General features: G+C 44.7%; 1 protein-coding gene and 1 long non-coding RNA gene across 5 annotated transcripts; one reads left to right on the forward strand and one right to left on the reverse strand.

Moving 5' to 3' along the window:
* Positions 1 to 1,588: 1,588 nt before the first annotated feature.
* On the forward strand, positions 1,589 to 25,605 carry LOC102691465 (DM1 protein kinase). Of its 3 annotated transcripts, none has more exons than XM_069186353.1 (12): positions 1,589 to 2,662; positions 11,541 to 11,632; positions 12,079 to 12,162; positions 13,091 to 13,186; positions 14,318 to 14,466; positions 14,844 to 14,937; positions 15,876 to 16,076; positions 17,425 to 17,673; positions 18,699 to 18,778; positions 21,552 to 21,672; positions 22,112 to 22,287; positions 23,535 to 25,605. In XM_069186353.1, exons 1-12 carry the CDS (start codon positions 2,509 to 2,511, stop codon positions 23,917 to 23,919), a joined length of 1,881 nt encoding a protein of 626 aa, XP_069042454.1. In that variant the 5' UTR covers positions 1,589 to 2,508; the 3' UTR covers positions 23,920 to 25,605. The 3 variants fall into 3 exon arrangements, with proteins under 3 accessions (XP_069042454.1, XP_015196515.2, XP_069042455.1); XM_015341029.2 differs by having other exon boundaries at positions 22,139 to 22,287; XM_069186354.1 differs by having other exon boundaries at positions 21,576 to 21,672.
* Positions 11,629 to 19,854, reverse strand: LOC138228452 (uncharacterized). Of its 2 annotated transcripts, none has more exons than XR_011185524.1 (3): positions 19,778 to 19,854; positions 14,359 to 14,527; positions 11,629 to 11,759 (listed from the first exon to the last, which is right to left on the reverse strand). It is a non-coding gene; the product is annotated as an uncharacterized lncRNA (long non-coding RNA). The 2 variants fall into 2 exon arrangements; XR_011185525.1 differs by lacking the exon at positions 19,778 to 19,854 and adding an exon at positions 15,912 to 16,290.
* Positions 25,606 to 26,149: the final 544 nt, after the last annotated feature.

The raw sequence follows: 26,149 nt of genomic DNA on the forward strand, positions 1-26,149 counted from the left end.
GACACAGAAGAAAAATATCAATAATCACGTAACCAGAGCTTAAACTCTCATTCAAGGTAAAGTGTCTGTTAAAGGTCTTGCTTTTTTACTGAGCCCTTCAAGATGTACGAAAGTATACATTTTGCAGAGTTGATCGAACACTAAGTTGGCTTGGCTGTTCCTAATTAGCAGGCACAAAAGTAGCAAAAAAAACTGCAAAATTTGAATAATGACGAGTCAAGAACAACTCACACAACACAATGGATCTGACAGTGCTAGTGATAGACTTGTCCACCTGAAATTCTACTTTTAACAATACTACGATCAATCATGTTATTATTTATTAGAATTACAAAATGAAATACTTCAATTTGATTTACAGTTTAGCTGAGCAAGAGCACCAAGTCTGCAAGAACTTCTCTTGAGCTGAACTGTTGAAAACTGAACTGTTGTTGGGGGAAATCACTGTGGTTAATCTAAGGGAGCAATTGGACCTGGGGATGCTTTTGCTGACTCTGTGGTTACTGACTTTGTGCCAAAATTGCCCCAACCCAGGTTTAAACACACTGCCAGACCCAGCCAGAGAGTCAAACTACGGAGAGGCAGTGCATTTTATACATCAGAGTGCAGCCTATTTTTAGCCAGACTGCTAAGAGTTAACCTCACTGGTATTCAGAACTGGCACCAACACGCCAGTGCTTCCTTTTTAAAACATTCCTACATCAGCTGTTCAGCCTGGGAAGAATAAAACTGACCAAGGCAGAGAGAGGGGGTGAGGGGAGGAAAGCGAGCAGACGGTTTGCCCATCAGAGGTGGTCTCCTCTAACATGACCAAAGGTACACAGTACAGGTGGAAAAAGACATTCTTCAGCCTGGAAGATAACTCCGTCTTTCCTGCTCCCACCTTCAGACTTCAGAATTGCTGTTCAAATATGAGTCACTTATGTTCTCTTCAAGGACACTGAGGCCACAGAGAAAAGACACTGACATATTGTAAAAAAGGTGTGCTCTACAGGCCTGAAGTCCATGCACGCGTCAGAACTGGAGGCACGTCTTTACACAAATAGGGACTGTAGGACTTATGGGGCATGAAATGGCATTTCCAGGTTCAAAAAGCTACCAGGAGAACAGATAATCAGGTTTAGGTTAAAACCCTTTGGGCTATAAAATGACCATAGCACCCTAACACATTCTTTAATACTTCAGTCCTGGTCACACATGATCAAATTAATCAATGGTATATTTTCTATCTTGAATTTTGTAAATGGGTGAACTGAGACGGGGCGATACACTATCAGAGACCAAAATATCGGAGGATATGAAGACGCAGATGTTTTGATTGACGAAAGAAGGAATTTGGAGAGTGATGAACGCTGGTGATTTTGGGACTGAAACACATCTGTGCAGTGGAGGTGAGGAGCTGCAGATTACAGCAACAGAGGAGAGGGGGGAAAAGACGGAGAGAGGAGAGAGAGAAAGAGGGAGGGAAAGAAAGAGGGAGGCCACCACACTGTGGAATATTTATAAACAGCAGACAAGGAGGAGGGGTTGGGGGCGAGTCCATTGGAAAAGGAAAAAGAGGGAAGGGAAAATGTTGGGAGGGGAAGAAGTAAGAGAGAGGGCTAGGGAGAGAACAGGTCAGCAATGCAAGGCACCAAACATCAACGGACTCCGAACCGCAAACAAACACAGAGAAAGAGCGTGGGTCACAACAGAGCTGAAGAGAGTCTGGAGCTGCTGGACGAGTGCGAGACAGAACCATACAGAGGGGCTGGAGAGACAGGAGCTTGAATACAACACAGATACTCAGGGAGTGGGGAACAGATAGTGGGGGAAATTAGAAAAAGAAGTCTGTATAGAGAGAAATACAGAGACTCACAAAACAGAGGAACAGCAAGAAAAAAGGAGAAACAGGGGAGAAAAAAGAGAAGGCCACAGAGTGCAAAACAGGGTAGGTCTGCGCGTTGAAGTGAGAGGATAGTTGGAGAAAACGAACAGTGCGGAACAGGAAAAAAGTGTGTGAGAGAGGGAGAAGGGATGAGAGAGTAAGGGAGCAGGGGGCAGGACAGGAAGAAAACAGCCAGAGAAAAAGAGGGAGTCTGTGAACCAAGAAAACGCTGATTTAACAGGGGCCGGAGACAAAGCCTGCAGGATGAGAGGAAGCATTGAGGGAGAGACAGATCCAGGCAGCCACCGCTCTGCGGTCACCAGCAAGCAATAAAAATCACAGAATGGACTGAGACAGCGAGTGCTGGAGAGAGAGCGGCACACCAAAAAAGGGCTGAAGCCTGCCTTCAGAGCGAGGAAGGCTCGACCGGGGCTCCGCAGTGTGTGGGGGGGCCCGAGGTGATAGAAAACAAGGAAAAAAAGAGGGGAAAAAGGCACCCGTGGCAGAGAGGAGGGTAAGGGTGTGAGAAAGGTCAGGGCCGCGGTGGGGTGGCCCAGTCCCCACGGCGTTCTCTGGCTGGACGGGGAGGGCCGCTGCCACATCCAAAACCATGGGACGCCCCAGCCACTGAACCCAGAAACATGTCTGGGGGATCCTGCCCCCGAGAGGGGGTGCTGCAAAGCCCTGGCCCCGTGGGGCTGCAGACACTTCTGGACCTACTGGTGGGGGTCTACGAGGAATTTCGGGTGTCCCCCCTGGCTGGGGAGAAGTACGTCGCGGGATTCCTGCAATGGGGTCAGTACCTGTGTTCCATCTCTAACTTGCATGCCTGTTAAAGCCCGTGCTCACCTGCCCACGGCCCCGGAGTGGGTCCCCTGGTTTCTGTGCAGTAGATGGGAAGGGGTTTCCGCAAACAGACGAGCTCCGGGGAAGCAAGCAGAGCAAGGTCATGAAAGCCAACACCGGGACCCAGCCATGTGAGTGCCGTTGCGGTATTTTTGTCAGTTACAGTATGTTAATCCAGGAGCATGTTTCATTCTTTACGGATTAAAGGGCACTAGAAGGATACCTTATTGCAATACACTGCGCCCGTCCCTTCTGAAAACATCTTAGTGGTGCAGCTCTCATTCTATGACCAATTCATTACTTTTTCATCGTTGTCGTATTCTTGTCAACTCACCAAACCATATTTCCCACAGAGGAGCTGGGGTGTCAGAGAACGTTGATAGCTGTTGTGAGGAAATAGAGGGTGATCTACATCATTGGGCGATTAATAATAATAATTAATTAGAATTAGTTGCACTTATGTGGTGCATTTCAGTCCAAAGGATCCCAAAGCTCCTGACATATAAGGAGAGAATACATTATATCCACCACTGAAGCGCAGCTCTCACCTGGGTCATGTTAATGTTATTATGCACCAGCAGGACCGCTTCAAGCTGAATTAAAGAGGGCTGCCCCTTGAATTGAGAGGGATGTTCACAGAGGCCACATTGTATAACACCAGAATAGAATTTAGCCAGGCCCACGGTTAACACCTCTTGTGTTACAAACAGTTCCATAGCATCTTTAATCAAGGAGTCAGGACCTCAATTTAATACAGATCTGGAAATTATGGATGAGAGTGTCATAAGAAAAAGTGTCTTAGACACTTTGAAGGAGAGACTTAGTAGCTTGCTTTTAGAATATTAACAATGCTATACCTTGTAGGAAACAAATCTGCACATTTTTTAAAAGAAAGGTTAATTTGTTCAATGCAGTCCGCACACAGCTTGTGCCTATATTTTTCTGCACTTTTTTATAGCTACACAAAATCCCACACAATGTAGCATTTAAAGGAGAAGCAGCACGCTTCACATTTTCTATCAAAAGTTTTTAAACTAGAGAGCCTCTCTGCAGCTTCAGAACCTTAGCACAGGACAGAGGAGAGATGCAGCTTTCTCTCATAATACTTACAGTATAAATCACAGGTGTGGCTGCAGAGGCAGTGAAATCACTGTTCTGAAACAGGATGAGGAAAACCTGATCAGTTCAGCACTGGCGCTTGGTGACTGAAATTCCAGTCACAGTTGAATGACGACACAGCCCAGATGTAGACCAGCAATATCCAAACAATAGGGCTCAATCAAGTGCCTCTGTGGTTTGAGCCTTCAGAGCAGGAGCCACACATGTGAAAGCCACAACCTAACCATCTCTAACCACTCAAACAGAGATTGCTAACAGAGGCAGATTTTCAAAGGAGACCGGATATGAAAAAACAGTAGAGCTGTGGTTGGAGATGTTATTAAGTGCAGCCACAGAAGTCATGGTTACAGGGTCTGCGTAACAGGCAGTCTTTCTGTATTCAAGACCTTCTGCAGCTCAAGAGGAGAGAACTGTTGAGACAGAGGTTTCCTCAGAAGGTAGCTCCAGGCTCTGGCACCTATACTGGACATGTTTTGAACACAGTATGGGAGTCCATCATGTTTCCATCCTAATATCAAGGATGGGGCAACAGCTCTCCCATTACCTCAAGCCATACTTGATGATACTGGAGATCGCTGGTTTGAATCTGTGCTGCCAGGGTGACAGAATTTGTCCAGTGCTGATGGGAGAGGTGCTGGATTTGTTATGATGAGGCCTTCTAGGCAATCGGCTTCAACAATGTGGCTGGACAGCTTCTTCCTGTTCCCTACAGCCCTTTGTGTAAAGAAGAGATTCCCATTTAAGTTATCGGCTCACTGTTGCTCCTGATGTAGGGCTCTGGGCTGACTTTGGCAATGGTCATTCAAGATTTTACATACTGTACCTGCACAAAGTCCCTTCATAATCTCTTCTGTTTAAGATTTAATAATAATAATAATAATAATAATTGCTTACACTTATATAACGCTTTTTCTGGACACTCCACTCAAAGCGCTTTACAGGTAATGGGGATCCCCTCCACCACCACCAATGTGCAGCCCCACCTGGATGATGCGACGGCAGCCGTAGTGTGCCAGAACGCTCAGCATACATCAGCTCTCAGTGGGGAGGAGAGCAATGTAGCCAATTCATAGATGGGGATTATTAGGAGGCCATGATTGGTAAGGGCCAATGGGAAATTTGGCCAGGACACCAGAGTTACACCCCTACTCTTTTCGAGAAACGCCCTGGGATTTTTAATGACCACAGAGAGTCAGGACCTCGGTTTTACGTCTCATCCGAAGGACGGCGCCTGTTTTACAGTATAGTGTCCCCGTCACTATACTGGGGCATTAGGACACATGTGGATCGCAGGGTGAGCGCCCCCTGCTGACCCCACTAACACCTCTTCCAGCAGCAACCTTAGTTTTTCCCAGGAGGTCTCCCATCCAGGTACTGACCAGGCTCACATCTCCTGAGCTTCAGTGGGCTGCCAGTTGTGAGTTGCAGGGTGATATGGCTGCTGGTTAACCATGCATAAATCATTTTTGTTCTGATATGGTATCACATGCATTACCATACCTTGTTTTCACTGTGCCATGATCTTTCTGTACCATGGTGGACTTTTTTAAGGGTTTCAGTAGCTTCAATTTCAAACGGGGGGCAAGGCTGCAGCAGGTATCAAATGTTTGGCTCCAGCCTCTGTGTTTTGAAGAGGTTTATCTTTCTGCAGTTTGAACCCATCATCGCAAAGGGAGTCTGTGTCCTGTCACGAAGCAGGACACTCTTGAAAATTAAGCCCTCGTTTCCATTCCTCTCAGCTTCCCTTCACAGACCCTCCCATGTAATTCCTAAAAGAGGTCTATGAGACTGCTCCCACAGGCTTCGGGGTTAAAGGATTCACTAATGGGCTGCAGGATATTGTCTCCGCCCTCTCCATTTTGTAATGATCAGCTTTGTATGAAGTCCTTCTACTCAAGATCAATCAAGCCTCTTCTACAGTACCCTGTATGTTGCATGGGAACTAAGTGTCACACGTAGTTTAAGTCTGCTTCTGCTGGTAAAACCACAAATGCAAATCTCAAAAGAAATGCCAACAGGGCCATTGTTAAAGTATACTGTGGTAGACCTGTGGACTACGTCTGTAGATTTCACCATTTTCTTTGCTCAAGCCACAGAATTATTTAACTTTGCATCTCAATGCTTTACTGTGATTTTGCTACATTGTTGTTGATGTTGTACATCAAAGTAGACTTTTATTTCGATTTTATAGCCAAGCACAGAAACACAGAAGCAGGCAAAATAAAAATGCCAACAAGGCACAGATCCTTTAGAAATGTCCAGGAGATGAAAAATGTCCCACTTTGAAACTGGTACGAGTAATGTGACTATTTAGGCAGGTACTTATACAGAACCCTTAAGGGAGTGTCCATGCACACAGCAGCCAGAGAGATAAGCAGGTAGTCTACAGACAAGCATGAATCGAACAGTGCCCAATTCCTGACAGTTGTGGTGCATATGCTCAAAAGAGTTAATGAATCCAGAGAAACAGCACCCAGGCAGTGCAGGGTTAGCTGAAGCTGTTTCTCTGTTAGGAAGCGTGTCAGGCTCCTCCGAGTCACATGCAGGCCATATGAGAACAATACCCCATTTTCCCAGCCAGAGACAGAGCAGGAGGGTATTTGCTTTACAATTTATGAGCAATGCTAAGTGCATAGACTCCCCGGGACCATCCACATACTGTAGTTACCTCCATAGACTGAATATACTCAAAAAAATAGTTCTCTAGTTTACCACCTTGCATGTTCTTTTAAAGGTTTCTCTTTGTATCATTAATATGCAATTATTTTAACTGGATGAGAATCTCTTTACTTCTGTTCTTCCTTAGACCTAGTTTGGGTCTGCTAGCCAGCAATCAGCCTCTCCCCCAGAATAAAATTCTCCTTCTCAAAATATTCAGGAAGGCACGCGTGTGTTAGTAATTCAACTACTTTACAAGATGGATTGGGAAAGAAGAGAAAAATCTCCCTGCCTGACTCAAAGATCTACCCAATTGCTGACACACAAGAGCCAAAAATATGTACAGAGCAGAAAGTGCTTTTTTTTAACAATGTCATTAGCAATAACAAAGCCCAAAAAATGTTTATAGCTCTTAAAGATTTCCCTACTTGTGTGCCTCCCTTTGTATGATCTCACTGAGAAAGGTTTCAGATTCTTGTATGTTTTATAAAGCTTTGTCTAAAGTGCTGGCAATGTATGGCCTTGTGAACCAAGTTTATGGTGTTATCCTTGTGAGGGTGCGTGTTATCTGTATGCATTTCTCAAACCAGGAGAGAACAGCAATAATAAACAAAAAAGTATGGGAATGTTATAGTACACTTTTTTGTTACATCATTTTGTGTTTCTGAAGAATAAGTTATTATTTTCTAAAGTGTGTAAAGATAGCCATTTCAAACACAGCAACTGTAATCAACTTTATGACACAATAGAAATACTTTACAGTTATGTACTTTCATGAATTCTCCCTGAATTAAAGTCATTTGGATTAGGATTTAAACTCAGGTCCTTATGAGAACTGTTCAATGGACTCTTGGTGGGGAACCTACAGTGACTCCATTGGATTATATATGACCAATCTTATAGACATTCCGTAAATTATATCGATATTTTTCATATGGGCTTTTAAATCAGGTTCATGTTTTTTGTTCAGGGGGATGTGTCCAAGCAGCATCAATTAGCGTTCTGTGAAGACCGGACACGTGGCGCACTTGTGCGTTTGACTTTTAGGCAGCAGACTGATTTCGAAGGGAAGTCTGGCAGCGTGCCCCTCCACCCTTTCTCCTTCCCTCCCACTCCCTCTCTCCTTCTCTCTCTGGACCCAGGCCTTACTTGGCCAGGCAGTTGCACGGGACGGCATGCTTCTCCTCCAGCCACTCTCCCCGAGCCGGGGTGGCAGTTTATAGAGGGAAAGAAGAGTCCCGCTAGTCCATAAAAGGGCCACCGCCTCAAAGGTTGACACAACGCACTCTTGTCTAGGTTCTGGCTTCTTGGCTCCAGCGGTAGCTGCCAGTGTAAACAAACACAGGATCCCAGAACAAGCAGCAGGCTTTTTTTCATTGAAAAGAAAATCTTACTAAACATCCTAAGTCCTTGTGTCTGAGTGGCTTGACAAACTAAGAAGACTTGTAAAACAAACAGCCGTGGTGTGCTCTGTGCCTAGCATACTGCATGCTGTAAACACTAAACTCCAGACGGCAAATACAGGAAGAGGAAAAGCAGCATGAGATACAAAACAAGCTAACTCTTTCCTTCCAGTGACCATGTGGTCTTTTTAGCTTCCTTATCCCTTACCTGTCCCTTAGCTTCAGACTCACTATGAAGGGCTTCCATGCAATTCCTGATAAAGGATTTATATAGTGGAACAACACCAGCATGCGCTGGATGCTAAGTTCACAGGCAGCAGCCTTGTAGCTCAAGGGTAAGCATCCTATTACTTGCACAATCTGTGAAATCACTAACCACATTTGAGTCATAACTCTAAACTGGGGCCCATTTAATAAAGATGCTTGCTTAATCCCGAGTGGCTGACCCAGCAAAGCTTCTGCTTGGATGGCATCTTGAGCCCAAGGAATCCCATCATCACCATTTCAAACATGAGCAATGTCATTAGCCGCCAAGGGTGTGTTGAGGTTGGGTGGGCTTAGACTGGGCTGGGGTTCCCTCAGCTTCCTCTCGGTGCAGCCTGACTGCAGGCTGCCAGGACCTGCGGGATGCCTATGAGCTTGAGGAGATGTCAGAAAGAAAGATCTCACTCTTCAAGGCTGTGCCAACTTTCCAACAAGACGGTGTGGAGCTTGCACTTGTGCCCTATTGTAAATGGCTTTTGAGCATATACTGTACCAGCCAGCATTGCGCATGTACTCAAAAAAAAGTTTTCCTGGCTCAGGATGTAGTTCTAGAGTGTAGTGGCGCTGCTTTGATTGAGACAGCGTAGCAGTCTGGCTTTACATGTGCATGGCCATGGGATGCAGTTTATAAATCACAGGTTGTGATACTGTTTCCCCAGTAAGCAATCAAGCCTATGGGTGGTTCAGAGCAGAAACTCAAAATGTTGACTATTATGCCTACATCATTCATATTATATGATATTGCAATATATTAATATTATAATGACAGGTGTATTTATGCAGTGGTGTTGTATGATCTACAAATGTACAGAATAGCGAACGACAAGCTCTGCATAAGCAAATAAAGACAGCTTCTCTTTATAAAACCCATATCAGCCCACTTAACACTTAAACTAGTCTAATCGGCAATAATGCAAAAAGTCTACCCTACAGATTGTCTGGAAACACTTTTCCCTCCAATAAATGATGGGTACTGTTAAAAATGCTGAGACTGAAAATGAAATAGGGACAGAATGGAATCTCACTGAAGTGATATGTGGTGGCTTAAACTGTGTTTAAAGGAGAAAATATTTGTAAATCATTTTACAGCTGTGTTTGCAGCCCTTACAGGGTCAACCAAGTCCTGGCCCAGCATGGTTAGACTTCCCGGGGATGAAAGGGTCCATGTTTTTTGGGGCAGTTCCTATTTCCAAAGTCTTCTTCTGGGTTGCATCTAAAAGGCTCTTTGTGATAGCTGCGACAGCTCCCTGGATATATTCCCTCCAGCACAGAGGGCACTACACTGCTCTGTGTGTGCGGTTCTACTTCTCAGATATTTCCATTTATGATGCTGGCAGGGTGCCTGGCGTTTTGCCATAGAAACGGTGGATACTGTAAACAGTGTGGGCGAGGCTCATAGCAGACTGTTCTGCCTCCCCCCCTCTGGAGGAAAAATAAGTTTCCAGAATTGCCCTCCCGTCTCACACAAGCTGCTAGGCCGGTGTATCCTCAAGGGGGATTAAATGTGACAAAAACTTTGTGTGACGTGGAGTCAGTGCCAGTCTACACACCTCTTAGTTCCACCATCTGGGGCCTGAATACAAGCAGAGCTTTCTGGTGCAGCTGAACGACACATGTCAGCTTCCTGATTTCTTAGGGGGTTTACAGAAGCAGTGTGGAGCTGTGGCTAGGGCTCTAGGATCACAAATACAAGGTTGTGGGATCAAATCCCAGCTGGGACTACTGGGGTACCCTTAAGCAAAGCACTTCACTCAGAATGCTTCAATAAAGCTGTATAAATGGTTACATGTATAAGTCACATTAGATAAAGAAGTCAGATAAATTAATAAACAATTCATATACAGGGATGATCCTGATTTATCCTTCATATAAAAAAGTGAAAGGTAGTCTAATCAATTTAGTTGTTTTTTAGACTTTTATTCAAAGAGACATTTTAGAATGTAAGAAAATAATGTGAGGTTTTCATGTTGAACACCAGCAACAGTGCCAAGTCAAACTGAGAAGCCTCCTAAGTACAGCAACATTAGATCTGTACCTCATTAGGTACAGATCTCCCACCTTAATGTACAAATCACCCTTCATCATCAGGCCCTGCGCTGCTGTTTTTGAGTGAGCTCTGTTTTGTGCTTCATGTTTTGTCTCCTTTGGGTTTGCTCTGAATAGGGCTTCTCATTTAAATAAAACAGGGTTAAAAAGATCACAAGAGCAGTTCAAGAATTTCATCTGATGAAATCAACTTCTAATAAAATGCTGGGCTCTGTAACATGATGATAAAAGGGCTGCGAAAATCACGACTTGCTCCTTTTTTTTCGTTCACGGACTTAGTGTTGACTAATTATGTGAGACATGGTATTCAAGGAACTTCCTGTCTACTGCTCCTGAACAGTTGGTTACCTTGGATCAAACATTCTTTCGTATGTGAACAAACAAAGAATAGATCTACGGTCTTGAAATAGTTTCCTTAAAACAGGTCACATATGCTGGCAGCTATTCTTAGACCTTGGCAAACTATTTTTGACTTCTCATTTCTTAGAGGAGAAATAAAAAAAACACTGCTTCACAAATATTCTGCCACAGCTGGCCACTTGTTGTAAGTTACTCAAAACTGCAGAACATAAGAAAAAGAGTTTACGAATATATTCATGCAAGACCTTCACGGAGCTGTTTCTTAAAGGATACAAGTCAGTTATCTTCTGCAGTTCTAATCGAGTGCTTTCAAGACACCCACTACTTGTTGTGAAAAGTAGTGTCTCCGATTTCCTGCCCTAAATACACCAGCCATGACTTCCATTTAAGGACTTCAGGGTCTGATTTTTTGTACTGAGTTGGAAACAGGTGTTAGGTCAGTTTCTTTTAGGCAGGGAAAACCGAAAAAAGTTTTCCTAGCTCAGAAAAACGGTATCTTAGGTTCTCAGTGTATAGGTTGTTTTTTTTTTGGCAACAAGGTACCCATAAATGCAAAGATGGGGTATTGATGAAGGATTCCTCTCATTTTTACCTCACTCAATTTCTTGATATAAACCAGTATTTCTCTACTTTAACCCTGATGACTTAATCACACCCAAGTCATTGATCCACCTGTGGCCACCCTGTTTTAAAATCTGAACTGCCCGACCACTTTATTTAAGATGTTTGCTACATCTATCAACTGTGGGAATTTGGGACCGAGCACCACCAATTTACAAAATGCTTCTGATTTACTTTGAGAAAGTGGTTTTCACTCTTTACAGAAGGAGAACCCCTTCTGTAACGTTCTCATTTAAACAGCACTTTGTAATCGCCTTCAAACAGCCAACGTAGCTTGCCCTGCTTGACCCAGTTATTGCAGGATGTCCAGGACAATGCACATCCCGTCATTCCTTACTCTTCGTTTCCAATCGCAGCTGGGCCCCTGGTCCAACAGGTGAAGAAGACCCGCCTCCAGAGAGACGACTTTGAAATCCTTAAAGTGATCGGCCGCGGCAACTTCAGTGAGGTGAGGAGGGTAGGATGGCGAGCTGCAGGTTATGGCCAGTGTTACGTCAGACTGAGAGACATGAGGTAAAGTATGTAAGATTGAAGTTTTAGTGACAAAGATGTCACTGCTGCACTGCCTGAGTGTCCTGCAACAAAAGGAAAGTAAAGAGTATTGTTTTAAGATCCCATCAATATTCAAAAAAGAAACAACAATAATCTGTTTCCTCACACATCTTTACAGCTTTGAGTGGCAGACATCAGTAATCATCTCCTTGTACAGTTGAGTTTTGGTCCTTTATTAACTACAATGTCTTAAGAGCATGACTATTTGAAAAACCTAGAGATGTTACTTTAGTTCATGAATCATTCAACCGGCAGGCGAAGAAATGTGATCCAGGATGACATGCTCTTCAATGTCTAATTTGACTCCAGCCAATTCCAAAGCTGCGCTTTTCCTCCTGTTAGGTGGCTGTGGCAAGAATGAGACGGACCCAGCAGGTGTACGCCATGAAGATCATGAACAAGTGGGACATGCTGAAACGAGGAGAGGTACGTCGTGGGCGCTCAGGTGTTTCACGGCAGTGTGTGTGGGCACACCCCCGATTCCAATCATCTGCTCTGGCATCTTCGGAGCTCAGAACAGTGATAGACAAACCCACCAGTAGGTCTGGAAGAGCTGAATTCTCTTGAGAGTCCTGAGAGAGGTGAGAGAGATCTTTCCCTCTAAGGTCTCTCTACAAGCTCCACAGCTACCTGTGCACCCACCTGTGCACCCACCTGTGCATGCAGCTGAACCCCAGATTTCAAGCTGCCCGCTCCTCTTGAACACAAGCTTGACACTTGATTACAGACAAATCTGCACAGTTTAACATACAGCACGTTTTACACATAACTAGTTAATAGTACTGTTTCTATTACAGTACCATTACTACAAATACTATTTTTATGTCAACAAATGTGCTTCACAACAATAAAAAATCTGGCAGAGATGCATTCAAACATTCGTGAATACAGCTGTAAATAAAAACGCCAGCAGTCACGAGAGAAACACTAAAGGCTATTTATATGGAAAAGGCTGGGACGCAATCCTGGAGGGCCAGGGTTCTGCAGGTTTTTCATGTCTTTAAATAAAGCATCAGCTGAGTGAAACAAATTGGTTCGATTAAACCAATAACAAAATGATTTGAGTAAGAGTAAGAGCTATGCTACAAACAAAAACTTAAAAGTTTTCTCCAGGACCAGAGTTAGACCATCCAATCGTCTCTGACTGAGAGCTGAAGGGCTCATATTTGGAACCAAAGCAAGTAAGTGAGTTATCCATGGGGTCAGACGTTCAGAGAGCTGTAAGTGAGCTCATAGCTTTGAGTCAAGACCACCCAGAGAGAGGCAGGTGAAAGTGCAATGGGAGGCAGTTTATGAGGGAGTCCAACAGTGAGCCTGTGATGATGTTTCTGTGTGGTGGATCCAACTCCCATAGGTGGCCTGCTACCAGGAGGAGAGAGAGGTGCTGGTCAGAGGGGATCGCCGCTGGATCACAGAGCTCCACTTCGCCTTCCAGGATGACAACAACCTGGTACTTAAAGCGTTTAGACTACACCAGGCTTCATTATATCCTAGGAAAGGTTAATCTGGAGAGGAAGGCATTTAAACCCTCTTCGTCATTGGTTTTCCACTAGCTTGCTGATCTGAAAACCTTCAGGGTATCTGCGTCAACAACAGGGCTGGGCAGTTGGTTCCAGAAGAAAACCACCCTTTGCTTATAGTAGTGCTTCCTGCTTTCAGTTGTGAAAGATTTTAAATACCCCTCACAAGCCCCTTTCGGCCACCTCTGTTCAAAACCATTGAGATTCATTTCTCTTTGGCGCTGTCTCTTAATCTGTCCGCAACATAGTTCCTGATGACCAACACTTAACCTTGTTGTCTTTCTGATAACTGATTATTGTAAATGTGATAAAAACTTCAGACTAAAATAAAAAAAAGTGGCAGGGAGCATCTGGGTGGCTCATCTAGTAAAGGTACCTGCTCAAATTATTGGACCTACAGCCTGAAGACTCCAATACAGATTGTGTCACAAATCAGACACTCACTTTTGGGGTGGGTATATATACTGGGATATAATGGACTCCATCACGATTGTTTTGGTGAAGCAAACAAAGCAAAATGATAGTTCAGGCAGCAAATTCACATTCTCCCCCACACTGCACCAACATCATACCTCACAATTAATCCTCATTTGATCATTATCAAAGAAAAACATAATGGAAAGTCAAGGATCATTGTGTGTGTCAGGGGGACAGTGGTCAAGGTTTTGGCCTTCCTTTGGACAGGACGGTTGTGACTTCATATCCAAGAGTGGAGCGGAGAACCATTTCAGTAAAATACATAGGTGAATAAATGGGTGCAAATGTAAGTTGCTTTGGATAAAGGCATCAACCAAATTAATTAGTAGTGACTATAACACGTAGTAAAGATGCCTGTAGGAGTCAGAGCTGCTGTCTCCTTCCCAGACTCCCCTTGCTTTCTTAGCTAAGTCCCCAAAGCTTGCTGGTTGGGCAATCTAAGCATGCAAGTGTTTTAGAGGGAAGAGAGCCATTGAAGGGCAGAACCAATGGTTAAGTTTTTAAGAAACATTTATCTGAAACTGTTTAAAAACCAAGCTCACCCCTGTCCTCCTGTCCTTCTCCCTTTCCAACTACCCTTCCAGTATCTTGTGATGGATTATTACGTCGGAGGGGACCTGCTCACCCTGCTCAGCAAGTTCGGAGATCGGATCCCCGAGGAGATGGCCCAGTTCTACCTGGCAGAGATGGTGATGGCGATCGACTCTGTCCACAGGCTAGGCTACGTGCACAGGTTTTTAATCTTGTAATCATTTCCTTTCCAAGTTCTGCAGCCAGCAGTTCGTCCGTCATGCCTGCTGGGACCAAACATCTCCGATCATCAAATTACTTATCCTTGTTCACTTGTCTTTATGGTTTTAACTGCAGGTAGACATGGGCAAAGTGGGGGAAAAAAACTTCAGAACATTCAGAGCTGTAGGAGTACCATCCCCGCAATTGATACGAGAAGCTCTGTCCTCTGTGGCTGTTACACAATAACCAACATGATCAGTCCTTTACTGAATACCCTGCATGCTCTGTTTGGCCTTCACAACAAACTTATTGTCGTTTTTGCCACGGATGGAGAGCGCTGCAGTCTGAACATTTATTTTTCCTTTCTTTGGATTACAGAGACATCAAGCCTGATAATATTCTGCTGGATGCTCAGGGTCACGTGAGACTCGGTGACTTTGGCTCCTGTTTGAGACTACAGGACAACGGGCTGGTGAGAACATCTGAAGACATGGGGTTGAGGGGTCAATGGTGGGGTTGCCATATAATCCTGCGATATTTTCGGACGGTACAGGTTTAAAAAATGTATTAAAGCACATATTAATGAACTATTGAATGAAATAGTTCAGAAATCCGGCCCAGAGAACATGCCCAGAGAAGAGTGACTAGATAATCAAATGGTTGGCTTGTCCTACTGTGAAAGACTAAAATAATTGACTCTTTTCTGTATTGACAGAAAGGGGGACTGGGAAGCTCAATGACAGCTCTCATTACCATTAAAATACAATATACAAAACATATCACTTTGAATTTCAAGTTTCCAATTATTTTGATGATGTCCTTAATTGTGCAATGTGTACACCTGCCTGATGTACACTCACTTCATTAAATCATAACTGGTTCAGTTCATCTGTGATTTGCAAACAATGGATTGAATTCTTTCTGCTTCTAAATGCTATTTTCCCCAAAAAATCACCCAAATTGTTTAATCACACTGAGTTTCCACTACTAATGATGTCAGTATAGAGGCAGCTGTAAAATACCACTTGGTCCTGTCTCCAGCTTTTCATTTTTAGTTGACAAACACGGTGACAATGGGACTTTTTAACAGCAGCTGCTCTTAAGACAGGCTTCAGGCTCTTAACCATCATGTTACCAGAAGCAGTGACTATGGGGCTCCCAGACTGATAACATTTGCGCTTGAGAGTCTAAAAACACAATGTGTCCATGCTAGTTCCTGGAGAAGGTACGGCCTTTCAAGCCTGCCTTTCATGTTTGAGGACTTACATTTAGCAGTTAATCAACAATACTCTGTGCTGAATTCTATGACAGTTCTTTGGGGGGGGGGGGGTCGCCTAAAAGTCTTCATTGCTCCCCTTGTCTTTTAAAATGCCACTTTTAGCTCTGGGCCCACTCTCTTGTAACCCGCAGATCCACTCTTCGCTGGCAGTGGGCACCCCCGATTACCTCTCTCCAGAGATCCTGCTGGCGGTGGAGGACAGCACCCGCGGGTACGGGCCAGAGTGCGACTGGTGGTCCATGGGCATCTGCGCCTTTGAGATGTTCTTCGGCACCACGCCATTCTACGCCGACTCCATCACCGAGACCTACGCCAAGATCATCCACTTCCAGGTAGTCCTGCCCTTGGCGTGCCAAATCTTAGCCCCCCCTGCACTGCTCCGTTTAATGAAAGCGCCAGAATGAGTGGGGCTCAGTTCGTCTTGCACATCCACTTCACTCCAGAAGCCTAATTAAAGGTTTGATGAGTCCGGTTTATAAAAGAACAAAGAGTTGGTGCCATCTGAAATCATTCATTCAGCGAGGCTCTCTAAAATTTCAAAGCGAACAGCCAGATCAGCTCGGAGTCTACTGCAGAATTGCTTTTCTGAACTAACAAGTGGTTATGAGCTGCAGACACTGTACACCCCAGTGGCTATAACAAAAAAATAGCACTGGAGAAAAGCCAGCAAATGTTGCCGAGAAGCGGGTGGCTTGACCAGTGACTGTTCAAACATACAGTATTTGTCATACCCTGACCTCTGAACCCCTACCCCTGTGTTCCCCCAGCTGTGCTGAGCCTCTTTTCCACTGATTTACTGCTTCCTTCCTGTCATTCACAATACCTTCTCTCCAGCTGGCCTGCTGACTCAAGAGCATTCCTGCTTCCTCTCAGCACAAGAGGCACAAAAAGAGCAACAGCAGGGACCTTCCATTGTGTGTCACCCAATGAGAAGCCTCTACCTGGAGCACAGGGTGAATTCTAGAGAACAGAGGTCTCCGGTTCAGATCCAGGTTTTGCCATGTGCCCCATGTGTGTAAGCTAGATATAGCATCCCATAGGAAAGGAACAACTAGGTTCTAGCTCATCGGTAGAGTATTTGACTCCAGATCAACAGGTTCCCCGATTCAAATCCAGGTGCCCCCTCTTTACCAAATTCCACGCAAGTAGTTGTCATGGAAATAAAGTATCAAATGTGAACTGCAAAAGACACAGACTTTACTTTTTATTTGTATACCCAATGGTCTTAAGATTTGGCAGGTCTGGCAACAACGCCTGTAGCAACCCAGGAGAGAATGAGAGATGTAGACAAGCTGCTCCCAACATGCCCACCACAAAGTCATCTTGGCATCTCTTACTGGTGTCGCTGCAAGCCTGCAGGCTTGTGACAAGTCTTAGGAGCTGCTGCTGAGCCAAGCCAATCCCTACCCTGGTGGTGTTGTACAAATCAAGCAGTACCGCTTAGGAGGTCCTGGTCGCAACCAGCTAGTGACATGACCCAGGCTCGAACCTGCAACATCTGGGCCACAGAGACCAACCTGCTCTCTAACGAAGATCCTTTACAGCCTGTGCCAATCTGGAGGAAAACCACATTTTTTTACATTTTCTTTCATTTAACAAGGCGACCAGGAGAGATCAGGTCTATTTCTTTCAAGAGCCGGCTGCGTTGTTATTGATTTTACTGTATGCCCGACTTCCCAGGAGCACTTCGAGTTCCCCAGCACGGACCCCCCGGTGTCGGAGGACGCTCGCGCCCTGATCGGGGGACTGGTCTGCGAGCGGAGCCATCGGCTGGGTGCCGGCGAGTTTGAGGACTTTCGGGGGCACCCGTTCTTCGCAGGCATCGACTGGGACACCCTCCGGCACTGCCAGCCGCCCTTCCAGCCCGAGGTGTCCAACGCCACCGACACCTCCAACTTCGACGTGGTGGACGACTGCCTGAGTGATGTGGTAACTGCACACTCACATGCACACCCTTGAATCTGCTGCATACAACGTACAGGCAGTCTAATGCAACAGAAAGCTTCTGGTTTTGGCCTTACATTATATATTCAGAGGATACAGCCATTGAGTAAAACAGGAAAGGCACAATAGTATTAAAACGATAGATACAATTGTCAAGTCCTGATGGAGAGCCAGTCAACACTATGTTTTCAAGTTTGTTAGGAGTTTTACTGAATCAAACTTGTTCTCTTGGGGGAGAGCTTGTAATAAAGACAACTGCAAACCTGAGCGAATGATACCAGACATCCTTTTTCCTCCTGCTCTTTCTGGTGAGGACTGTGGCCCATAGCAGGCCCATTTAACACAATTAGCCTTATTATACTTGCAGACATGCTGAGGGTACATCCCTCTTGCTTGGAACACATGGTTGGCTCAGGGACAACACTTCTGGGCTAGTGAACTTCTCCACCTGATTCATTTCTTTGAAGACATCTTCATTCAACAAATCTTAAAAGCAATTAACTTTCCAGGTCAACTCATGAAATCAGGAAAATCAAAAGGAGTCTGTTAAGAAAACAACCAGGTTCACAGACAACTCGACCCGCTTGCTCTGTTTGTGGAACAGAATCCAAGTCCTACTTCAACTTCAATGCTTTATTGCCATAAAAATGAGTTGCATGGAACTCCGTTGAGTCAGCTCATACAATTACACGCCATACAAATAAACTCCATAAAGCCAATTATAGACAGCATTCACCTGACACATGACACATACCCTTTCAGACACACACTGGTAATAAAATAACTAGCTGTGAGAGACAGAATAACAGTCCTCTGCAGTCAAAGGAAATCGAGCACCTAATGCAATTTGCGGAGTGGGTATCTGAGCTCAGCTTTAAAAACTAAGTGTTGGCAGAAAGAATACTTGCAGGCAGGTAAGTTTGATGCCACTGCAGTAACTCCCTCACACACAAGACCGAGATCTGGGGGGGTTAGCTATGGACTGAGGAGAGTGTGCTTCGTTGTTTTAGGAGACTCTGAGTGAGGTGCTGGAGGATTCACCAGCAGGGGTCCACCTGGCCTTCGTGGGCTACTCCTACACCGCCACCAAGTAAGGACAGAGGAATGTCGCAAACGTCTTCCACATCCATAGCCTTCCTGTCGATTCTCAGCCTGCTTTGCACATGGTTCCATACCTTCCTCTATTTTCCAAGTGTCCTCACTTGGCTGGGCTGTCTGTGTAAACCTGCAGCTCCCTGTATATGAGGGTCATTTTGCAGCAGTTCAATATGCTTTCAGGATGAAAGGGCACCAGTACAAAAAGATCTGATAGCAAATGGTCAATGCGAGACTCTCAAAAGCAGCTTCTTCTTTTTAATGGTTGCATGTCTTTCAAACATTATAAACTGTGTGGTTTGTTATACCTCCTTGAAAGTACTTTAACACACACTGTCTTTAAAATAGATTTTTCCATCATCCTTTAATATTTTTAGTTTTAAATGCATGAACATTTTCATAGATAAGGATATTTTGCATGCTTTTATAATCTAGATTAGTGATGGCATCAGTCCACAAGCACTAGGGGTTCGACAGGTGATCTGAATTAAGAAGAGCAGTACTATTGTCGATGTAGTCACAATTCAGTACTACCACTTTAATTCCAGTTTACGTGTAAAACAATTTCACGGTCCAACACATGTAAACTAGTATAACTAAAAAAGACTTTTAAAGTTTAGTTACTGTTAGTAGCCTAGAAATAGTGCGAAAAGTAGTTCTGTGCCACCAGTCGTATTTATTCCAACGCAACCTCATCCCTCTGGTGGCGAAACTGTGCTATAACGCTGCAGAAACAAAATATCCATCGGCGACAAAAACTTTAACATATACCCTTACAACATGACTAAACGATTGCTCTTTCTGTTGAACTGGCGGACGAGAATAACTTTTATCACTTTTTTCCCTTTACGTGAGCATAACAGTACCTGTAGTTTCAAAGGCGAGTCGTTAAAATCTCGCAATTAACTACAACATAATTTCCTTATTTTTTAATTGATATATTTTACGAGTGACTGTTTAAAACGTTCGACAAATTAACGAACAATTATTTTACCTTAAATTCTGTGTGACTGCATGCGTCTTCCCTCGATGGTCGTTAATTTGTACTGTTTAAAGTATTGTTGGTTCCGCCCACTTATTTGTAAAAGTCAGGCCTGGTATCTCCTTTCTGCACTGACTGAAATCAGAAATCGCTTTCTTTTTCAGACGTTAATTCACCAAGAGAGAAATTAAATACAAGTAATTTTTATTCCCGGGCAACATTATCGCCGTATGTCCTCGCGAGCATTTTGGCGACATCTTTTTGCGTGTGTTTCTAGGGGGGGGTTAACGCAATTCTTAGGTTTAAAAAGTAAAATACACAATTGTATCTGTTCTTAAAGGTGTAGGGGTTATATATAGTCATCAGAACATTTTAAAATCAGACTTCTTTAGGACCGTCTTCCCTGGAATTAATTTTCGATACTGTATTTTGTTCCGTTATGAAACAGGTTCGGACTTTTTGTACATATTGTAACGCAACGGGGGCTCGGGCGGGCGCCCTTGCCGCATTAGGTCGGCCCCTGCACCGTCCGGGGCTCGAACCCGGGACTTCCGCGTCTCTCTGCAGCGACCTAGCCCCGTGAGCCAAAGAGAGATCTCTCCACAGCCCAGTAGCTGTGGTCCTGCTATCACAGGGAAGGGCGGTGACGTCACCCGCTCTGGTACGCCGGCTCTTACACACACTGCTTGTCGGCCGTAAGCGTTACACTCTCCCCCGCTTAAATCGCCGTCCCCGGCGAAGGGCTATCCCGCCCCGCTTCTGACACCAATGTAACGCAACGGGGGCTCAGGCGGGCGCCCTTGCCGCATCAGGTCGGCCCCTGCACCGTCCGGGGCTCGAACCCGGGACTTCCGCGTCTCTCTGCAGCGACCTAGCCCCGTGAGCCAAAGAGAGATCTCTCCACAGCCCAGTAGCTGTGGTCCTGCTATCACAGGGAAGGGCGGTGACATCACCCGCTCTGGTACGCCGGCTCTTACACACACACTGCTTGTCGGCCGTAAGCGTTACAATATGAAACCAGAATCACATTCATTATCTGTAGAAATGCGAATGTGGAGGTTATTAAAACTTCGAGTTTTTAACAAGCAAATAATAAAGAGTGGAAAATTGGGCCATTTATAATGATTCGGAACTTTCAAATCTGTAACGGTCACTCTGGCTGTCGCACATGCGCAGCACTGAAAATGGTGCAGACGCGTGTTTACAAAAATGATTGCGTGATAAAATACAACCGAGTTACACACAAGACAGGCGACTAAATAGCTGAATACAGCTAAAAGTTGCAAGGTATACCGCTGGGAATCTGGTAAGTAGCAGAGGTTACTTGATCCAATTTTATCATTGCTTTAATCGATGGCTGGCAACAAGTGTTGGAAGAAGTGCTTGAAACCCTCTCGATAGTACGTCTTAAAAATACCTATAAGTAGCCCATGTGTAATCTCCACCGTGGTCAAAAACGTTGTACAAAGAGCTTCATGCCCTGTATTAATAACAGCAGAGTTTTTTTTTATATAACAGTAAAGTGTTGGCACTCCAAAGTACAATAACTAAGAAGTTCAGAGCACTGTGCAACATCAGTTTGATTCCGTCCAGCGCACTTCCTGTAATCCAGTTTAGACGAGTCCTTAACTCAGTCGTACCGTGTAGCCCGTTTATTTTTTCTTAACAAAAATCTAAAATGAAACACCAACACAGAAACAATGCAAAACAGATATGCTAAGACTGTGAGAAAGGAAACGGAGGGCCTGATTCTGTACTAAAGAGCAGCACCTGAAAACTCTAATAGTGGGGGATCTGTGTCTTCCTGCAGAGAGACGGGGGCCCAGGACCGCAGTCAGGACATCATGATGGAGATCGACAGGCAGCAGCTGACTGAGGAGGAGAGCCTGCTATTCCAGGAGAGGCTGGTAGGGGGCGACATTCCTTGTATCTTTTTCACAGTATGTGTCCCCCCATCACCATACTGAGACACAGCTTAGTTTTAGCTTTCCCAGGAGGTCTCCCATCCAGGTACTGGCCAGGCTCACACCTGCTGAGCTCCAGTGGGCTGCAGGTTGTGAGTTGTAGGATGATATATTGTTTCGTTGTCGCTATTTGCGATATACAATCCGGTCTGGATGAGATTGTTATGAAACATCACAAATAACTGTAGTCCGTTTAGCCTCTTAGCTCATTTTTGGTGTCCTAGATAAACTTCTGCTGTGGCCTGCACACACCTGCATCAAACCTTCCTGCATTTCTCATGTGATTCGATTGGTACATTTGGTCTTCTTCGGTCACAAACAGCATTAGCCTCAGCTTTCCGAACCGCCATTGTAGCTGCGCTGCCTGGGATCTGCTCGGCAGGTGTCTCCTTGCTGTGTCCCGCTGCAGAGTCAGGTGTGGAGGCTGAGGGCAGTGCTTCCTGCTGAGGTGCCCGAGCTTCTGGAGCTCCCCCTAGCGCTGGGGCAGAGAGCCGCGGGGCCAGTTCGCTGCCAAGAAGAGATGGACGTGAGCACCAACCAAAACGTCGATCTGAAGAGGTAGGAAAGGGCTCCTCCCTCTGGAGCTTCCTGGTAGATCGCTGGGGTGGGAATAACAGCAGTCCTGATCGCAGCTGGTGTGTGGCAAAGTTTGAACATCACGTGTTGTTCCGGATGCAGTCAGCGGTAGTAGTGGAAGTTATTGCCATAAGCTCACATACATTGGAATTCTCATTTGCACTGATCTCTCGGGACAGACACAGTACAACAGACAGCACCACACAATGTAGACAGTAAATTAGAACGTATTAAATAATATAACCAGAACAATAAATACTGACTAGTGAAAGGAAAAGAACAGGGTAATCCATACCAAAAGTGCATAATGCATTGAGTCTGAAGCATTGCAGTTAGCTGTTAAGGATGTGTACTGCAGTAGGGCAGAAGTTAAGGATGCGTACTGCAGCTGTGAGGTGTTGGCTTGTGTGTACTTTTCCTATGGCAGCTGTCCTCCTGTTTGCCTCAAGAATGCATCACTGACTGGGGGGTGTATCAATGGTTTATGGTACAGACCAGCCTCTATCAATGTCTGTAAGAACTTAAGAATAAAGAACAAATGAGAGGGGGCCGTTCAGCCTGCCTAACCTGTTTGGTAGTTAGTACCTTTGTTGATCCAGGGATCTCGAAGCAGCACAAACAGGCATATTTGGGATTTGAACCCGGCACCTCCTGCACCCTAAGCAAGAATCATACTCCTAGACCTATAAAACAAGACCAAGGCTTTCATCTTGGTGACATGTGTTGCTGGCATTATAAGAGGTGGTATAAAGTTTTTACGTCTCATATCTTGAAGGGATTATTTTGCATACCCTTATTAGCAGCAGTCTTGAACCTCCTTATCTAAATTAATACTGGGAATTCCAGGATTAGTGATAATTTTGGCATGTTAAACCACTGAGAAGTGTTTCTGTGGATAAGTGACATCAAATTGGATTTGAGTTCAGACACATATCAAATTTAGTTTCCTTGTGTAACTTAGTTTCCCTTGGTATATAGACTAAAATAAAATAACGTTTTATTGTATGGTATGGTTGGTGGGTGTTCTGAGATGACCTAGACCGGAGCTCCTGGGAGGACTGGAATAGAAACTGGACACTGCTTTCTTCATGCCCTGTCTGTGTCTCTTTTTTGCTGAGACATGGGTGGGATCCTGACTTCACCTGCCTCAGATGTCTATAAGCTTATGGGTTTCCTCCTGTTAGTACTAACAGGGCTCCCCTTGGCGTGGCTGTTTGATTTCTTCACAGTCGTCTAGAAGAAGCAGAGAAACGCAACTGGGAGTTGGAGGGAGAAATCGAGAGGCTGAGACTGGAGATTCAGGGTCTCCGATCTCCAGGGCACGCAGGCAAGTCAGCAGGGCTGGGTGACGGAGTCACCTGGGAAATAGCCAACTTGATCTCTCATTGTACCACAGGTGGCGGGTGTGTTTGTAAGATTGAAGTAGCTGTACTCACTCTGGCATTGGTCATGTTAACAATTCTCAAGCATTTAAGCAGTACAGTTACTGCAGTTATGCATGTCATTCTACCAAGCTTGGTTATGCTTGAAACACCAAACTGCAGTTCTGCGGTTCTCAAAGCCAAAATGAAAAATGTTCACTACGTCTGCTTTAAAAAGATCAAGTATGGATAACTATGGACAGTTATAGGTCCACGTAAAAAATCAAGGCATTTTGCCTTCGTATACTCTCTGCACAGAATGGAATATACAGTACATACTGCAGATTGCAGGTTGGCCCCATGAAGATTCAAGTAGAAACCACTAGAGGGCAGCAACACCGCACCAAGGAGTAGGATGCTCAGGCAGTGCTGTGGCCTTGCATGTGAGAATGACTTTAATTGAAGACTACTCATACAGAATTAGCCACAGGTGTGTATTCACTTGGAAGGTGTAAGTTCTCTGGGAACGAATAGGAAAGTCTTATTCTGGGAAGGAGCTCAGAAGTGACTAGAGTAGAGGTGATAGCTGGGCCCTGGACCAACTGAAGGATGGTGTGGGAAGCAGGAGCAGTCAATCCCCGGACCTGCTGCTATGTGAAGGGAAAGGAGTGGCGTGGCCCTGATCCAGTATTGATGGAAGGGAGAGAATTCCCACATCGGCACCCTCAAGGAAATACGGCAGATGAGAGGAGGAAAGGAATTTGAGGAGCAAGTGGAGGGTTTTCCATTCCAAAGTCATTATTTTACTAATGGCATTCTGTCTACTGTTACATGCTACCAGACACTATAAAATCTATCCAACAATATAATTCTGTCTACAGTAGCGGTCTCCTTATGTAAAATAATGGTATTCCACTGATTTTTGTCTACAGTAACACAACAAGGCTATTGTAGACTGTACCAGAATTTGTTCCAGAGTATTACTTTCTTGTACTCTGTTACCACTGTTTACCTCCTTACAGTTATGGAATCTTATTTTATTTCATCCTTGATACCTGACCTTTAAGTTACTGAACCAATCTCATCACTAGCTTCATTGTAAAGAACAAATGCTACTGAGTCTTGGAGTAAATTTTGTCTTCTCTTTACCCATCACATGTAAATTTCTTGCTAGTTTGTCATCTTTAATTGCAGAACAAGGAGAGAAAACACTTTTAGAACATGTCCTACAGCCCTGAACTTGTTTCTCATCCTCTTATGTTTCTTGCTTTGTGATACTGTTATTAACTTTCAAATCTTATTTACAGGTATGGAGGAGAACTAAGTCAGAGCCAGGCTGTAAAGCTCACTGGTGCCATGTCACTTGATTTCTCCTTGTTTAGAAAGATTTATATATATATATATTTCTTGCTAGAATACATATTTTGTTCCTGACTGAAACATTCAGTCATATAGCTTCCAGCATCACCGGCGATTAAAAAATGAAAGAAATGAAACTGCCATACAAGTGACAGATCTGTTCATTAATTACATTTTTCTTGAAAAGGGTAGTCTTCTGCTTTCCTATCCCCACTCCTACCTCCACCACCACCACTTTTCCTCCAGTCACAGCACTCCCTATAGCTGGCTTGTCCACTCCTCCAGGACACACCCGCTCTGTCAAATCCCAAAAGCCAAACACTCTGCAGCCTGTTTCCTCGTTCACCCAGCCACAGCATTGCCAAAACATGCTTTTCACGCCCGGCCCACTGCACACGCTCCTCCAGTTGCATGGCTCAGCGCACCTTCGCCCCACACACACCTCATATCACGAGGCGACTTCCTGCTTGCTTGGATCACGCATACAGCTGCTCTAACCAGCTTCTCTCTTCCTCCAATCACAGAGCTGAGAATCTGCCAGTCTCACCACACTTTGCCTGCCTGGTGTCCGGATCTCATGTGGGATGTAAGGATCTTTTTGTGCTATACATAGCTAAATATGCTTTACTGCTATACATAGCTTTTATTATGTTTCCTTTGTGCAGGAAGGAGACCGGTGTTTGAGATGCACTTTGTTTCCGACTGGGGGCGGGAGGAATAGATGTTTGGAAGAGCGCTTGTCAACTTGCTATATCAGATCTTGCGTGTTTAGTTGGTAGTAGCTAATTGGTCCAAAGATCTTATCCAGCTGTTTATTGAAAGAAGTCAGGGTATTGGTCTGAACAATATGGCTGAGCAGCTTGTTCCTGTCTCCCACAATCCTTTGTTTGAAGAACTGCTTCCTGCCTAAGGGATGATGAAGACTAGGCCTTGCCCTTGCCTGTTTACCAGTGATAGCTTTTATTTCCAGAGTTCTGCGACGCCCTCTGTCTGCCAGTACCCTCTGGTCATCCCCATTCATCGCCACCTGCTGCTGTTCCACAGGGTGGGTGAACTCCTCACTTTCAGTCTTTTATCTTCACACTATTGAATCACACAAAACTATGGTGCAACAAACAGAAATG

The sequence above is a fragment of the Lepisosteus oculatus genome, chromosome 3 (assembly GCF_040954835.1).
Source record: "Lepisosteus oculatus isolate fLepOcu1 chromosome 3, fLepOcu1.hap2, whole genome shotgun sequence".
NCBI lineage: Eukaryota > Metazoa > Chordata > Actinopteri > Semionotiformes > Lepisosteidae > Lepisosteus > Lepisosteus oculatus.

Bases quoted from the DNA above. Each gene is read 5' to 3' on its own strand.
- LOC102691465 (XM_069186353.1), top strand. From the start codon at position 2,509: ATGTCTGGGGGATCCTGCCCCCGAGAGGGGGTGCTGCAAAGCCCTGGC. The intron at 2,663-11,540 runs GTCAGTACCTGT...TTCCAATCGCAG, and splicing joins CGCGGGATTCCTGCAATGGG to CTGGGCCCCTGGTCCAACAG. The intron at 18,779-21,551 runs GTAAGGACAGAG...AAACTCTAATAG, and splicing joins TACTCCTACACCGCCACCAA to TGGGGGATCTGTGTCTTCCT.